General features: G+C 38.6%; 1 protein-coding gene across 1 annotated transcript; it reads right to left on the reverse strand.

Moving 5' to 3' along the window:
• Positions 1-203: 203 nt before the first annotated feature.
• Positions 204-1,924, reverse strand: LOC113297223 (serine/threonine-protein kinase WAG1-like). The gene has a single exon (XM_026545652.1). The coding sequence runs from the start codon at positions 1,844-1,846 to the stop codon at positions 443-445; it is 1,404 nt and encodes a 467-aa protein (XP_026401437.1). The 5' UTR covers positions 1,847-1,924; the 3' UTR covers positions 204-442.
• Between the last annotated feature and the right edge of the window lie 2,135 nt (positions 1,925-4,059).

Below are 4,059 nucleotides of genomic sequence, written 5' to 3' on the forward strand. Positions count from 1 at the left end.
AAGTTCAGGCTAATTAGACTCCAATGCCCCAAAGCTGGCCTAAAGCCGGAAACCGACTCAAATGCTGAAACAAACTAACAAAAGTTGCAATAGCTGTTCTTGATGACTATCTAACTAGATTTTTTTGAGTTGACATTCGAATTTGTTGGTCTGGCAGAACTGGCTGCGAATCTTTTGGAATACATATGTAGCTGCGCGCAAGGTGTAAAAAGTTCAATATGCATTTTATTCTCCTCTCATTTTACAATCATATACAACACCATTCATAGTACCATAAAATGTGTAATTCATAAACCCCAATCATCATGTGGGTTCCCGTTTCTCTCTAAAACAACACTGCACACAAAAAGAATCCCAAAACTGCTAAATATGAATTTTTACTACAACTACTGCTTCCCTTTACATTCTAACCCTCCCAACTTTTTATTTATAAATTAGAAACTCATACTCTTTTTCCTTTAATAAAATTACTTAAACCCCTCCATGACCACCGGCTTATTTTCTTAAACGATGAAGTAGAGAATTTACCACTACTACCCACGTGACTCATCACGTGATTCTTCTTCTTCTTCATCTTCAAAAGCCCAGGTACATCAGGTGGACTGTAAGTCCTAATCAAAGCCCATTTAATCTTGTCAAAAAATGGGTGTCGTTTAACATCAGAAGCACCCCATGCGCATCCTAATCGTCTCCTTGGATCTTTCACTAGCAATCTTGCTATCAAATCCTTAACCTCCGCCACTCCATCTTCTTCTTCCACGTCACACTCTGGAAAATCAAACGGTCGTGATGATGCTATGTTTCTCAACGTTTGTTCTTTGGTATGTCCCTTAAACGGAGTTCTTCCGTACAACAGCTCGTACAAGAAAATCCCAAATGCCCACCAATCAACACCGTTACCGTGTCCGTTGCCGTTAACTAACTCAGGTGCTAAATACTCATGAGTTCCAACACAGGACCTAGAATAAGCTCCGGTTGGTTCAGCTACAAACTCAGTCATTTCCTCGTCACTGATTTCTCTTCTCCGTCCGAAAACCGCTCCGAAACAACTAAACCGGTTTTTAGATGATCTCACTTTTTTAGAAGAAAACCGCTTTTGCAATGTAGGCACCACGTCAGCAGTAAAACACAGATCAAAATCTGATAACATAACATGACCATCTTCACGGATTAAAATATTTTCTGGCTTCAAATCTCTGTAAACCACTCCAAGTGCATGTAAATATTCTAAACCAACTAATATTTCCGAAGCGAAGAATCTAACGGCGTCGATTCTAAAGCGGTTTCCAGGTTGCTTACGTAATAATGAATGCAAATCACCACCGGGACAGTAATCGATTAGAAGACATGTATAATGAGAAACATCGATATGTGCATAAAGAGTAGGAAGAAATGGATGATCAACTATTGAAAGAATCTGAGATTCCATCATAACATGAGAAAGTTTTTTATTAGTTAATGATTCTCTATCAATAACTTTAAGAGCAAAAGTAGCATCAGTGTTGTCATAATCTTTAAGACGGCAAAGAAATACACGTCCAAGATTGCCACTACCGAGATGACTAAGAAGTTTGAGGTGATTTAGATGTAAAGTACCATCAGGTGATAGATTTGTAACTGTTTGAATAGCTGCCCAATGTGGATCATTTTTCCGGTGAGGTCTATGAGTATTTGATGATAATGGAGAAGATGAAGACGTACCAAGACGAGATTCATTGAAACTTAATGTTAAACTACTGCGACCACTGGAGCAAGTGAAGGTACGATCTGTTGTTGTTGATGAAGCACAACTTGTGAAACTTAGATCAAGATCACTTTCTGATGGAAAAATACTTTCAACATCCATATTTGTTGCTTGTTTAGTTTTTCTATATGGTTTTGAGAAAACCCTAGGAAGAAAGATTTGATGGAGATGGGAATGGAAATGGAAATGAAGAGTATGCCCACAATGCCTTGTTATATAAAGGGGTGTGGTTAAGAGAGAGAAAGGGAGTGTCATTAAATTAGGATTTAGTTGACCATTTTGCGTCAGTAAAATTAAGAAATTAAAGACTGCTGCTGACACAAGAAGTTCTTTGGAAGGCGCGTTTGTATTGTATTGGCATACCCTTGGATAGCTCAGAAAGGACAATGACCTAAACGGCTACTTTTTCGCTTGTCTTAAGACTTCGAGTAATTACATTTTCCTTTTTAAATTAGAGGTACTATTTGATATCCTACTTACCTTTGCTTACTATCTTTCTCTCTAAACTCTAAAGCCGAAGAGCTTGATTTGAAATCCGAATTAAGACTCATTGTGGCAACCAATCTTCACCAGCGTTTACAAAACTCATATGTCCACAATAAAAATTCATTTTCCACTCATGCCGAGTGCAGCTTCCTAAAAAATACCAAGTGTGGTATGCAGTATGCTGCTTGAAGGATCGATCCCATACCAGTTCTTATCTAAATACGGACATATATACACCAAATGGTTCCAGTTGTACAACTTGCACTCTCCCACAACGGTATAATTAAATTTGGTTTTGGTCTGTGAATTTACATCCTTAAGAGCGTCCACAGTGGTACGATCATAACCAAAGACCAAAGACCAAAACAAACGATCAAATTTGAGTTTAGTCTGGTGTGTGACGTTACGGGTGAAAGACTAAATTTGATCGAGCGTACACTATATATTCGCCTGGTGTGGGGCGTGGGATATACGTCCACCTGATTGGGGAGATTTTTTTAAAAAAAAAAGAAGTGGGGCGGAGGTATAAAGCCCGCCCCACAAAAAAAAAAATTTGGAAAACAAAGAATGGGGCGGGGGTATAATGCCCGCCCCATACAAAATTAAAAAATAAAATAAAAAATGGGGCGTAGACTTTACGTACGCCCCATGTGGAGCGTAGATTTTACGTACGCCTGGTGTGGTGCGGGGATTTTACGTACGCCTGGTGTGGGACGTAGATTATATAACCGCCTGGTGGTGGGGCGTGAAGTATACGACCGCTCGACTATATCTGGGTTTGGTCTTGATCGCCGACCAAATTTGGTCTGGGTTTTACTCTTTGATCAAATTTTGATCGATGGTCCGTCCCACTACGCCAGCCCACTCGACTAGAAATTTGCTCTTAGTCGTCCACTGCAGTTGCTCTAAGGTTAGCAAAGAGATAAACTATAGGATAGCAAATAGCAATAGCCTTAAATTTAACCTTGTGGTGCGAATATCATCCTTGCTTGGCCGTTTTTAACCTTGTTTCACATTTTTAAGGGTTCTGTTGTCTTATCATCGTTTTTTATGCTGACCTAATCGCTAAAATCATCCTTGCTTAGCCGTTAGGCGGAAGCTGCTAGCTGCTAGGATGTTTTATCCGTTGGATTAAGTGCTCAAGAAATTACGTGGCTCTTTGACTTTCCAATAGCCTTTACCGAAAGTTTTGACTCTCCTTAGGCATGACGTTGTCGGTTGTTAGTTACTAATTACACGGCTATTTATGCATGTACGTTATTGTTTACCTTTCACTCTATCTCTCGGTAATAGTACTCTTTTTGGTTTTTTTGGATATGAAAGCTCGAGTTTTCACCTATGACTTGGTAACTTTCTATCACCTCAATTACTTCAATAATTGGCTAATGGTACTTACTTGTTGGAAATTATAACCTCATAGTACTTATCATTAACCAATAACTACAAATCATAATTACATCATTAGTACGTACATTATGGAACAATGAGATCTGGCAGCAAATCAGATAGATGTGTATGCACTGTCATTTCATCTTAATTACAGCTAATACCTAATCATCTAGCACGTGGGTTAAACAATTTTAAGTTTGTTAACAGTTAAAATAATAAGAAATAATCCTAATAATCAAAGATTAATTAGTTGGCATTATCACGTACTTCATTAATCATGCAACGTGAGTGCATGATAATTTTGCAACTTGCATGTTAAGGGGTGGCAAAACTTACCTAAAAGTAGCAGAGCCAGCCCAAGTAATGCGTAGAACCGTTTGATACATATGGGCATCCAGTAACTCATTCGTCGTACTAAAAAACAGAGGTCATCAGGTATA

This window comes from Papaver somniferum, chromosome 1 (assembly GCF_003573695.1).
Source record: "Papaver somniferum cultivar HN1 chromosome 1, ASM357369v1, whole genome shotgun sequence".
Classification (NCBI taxonomy): domain Eukaryota; kingdom Viridiplantae; phylum Streptophyta; class Magnoliopsida; order Ranunculales; family Papaveraceae; genus Papaver; species Papaver somniferum.

Bases quoted from the DNA above. Each gene is read 5' to 3' on its own strand.
- LOC113297223 (XM_026545652.1), bottom strand. From the start codon at position 1,846: ATGGATGTTGAAAGTATTTTTCCATCAGAAAGTGATCTTGATCTAAGT.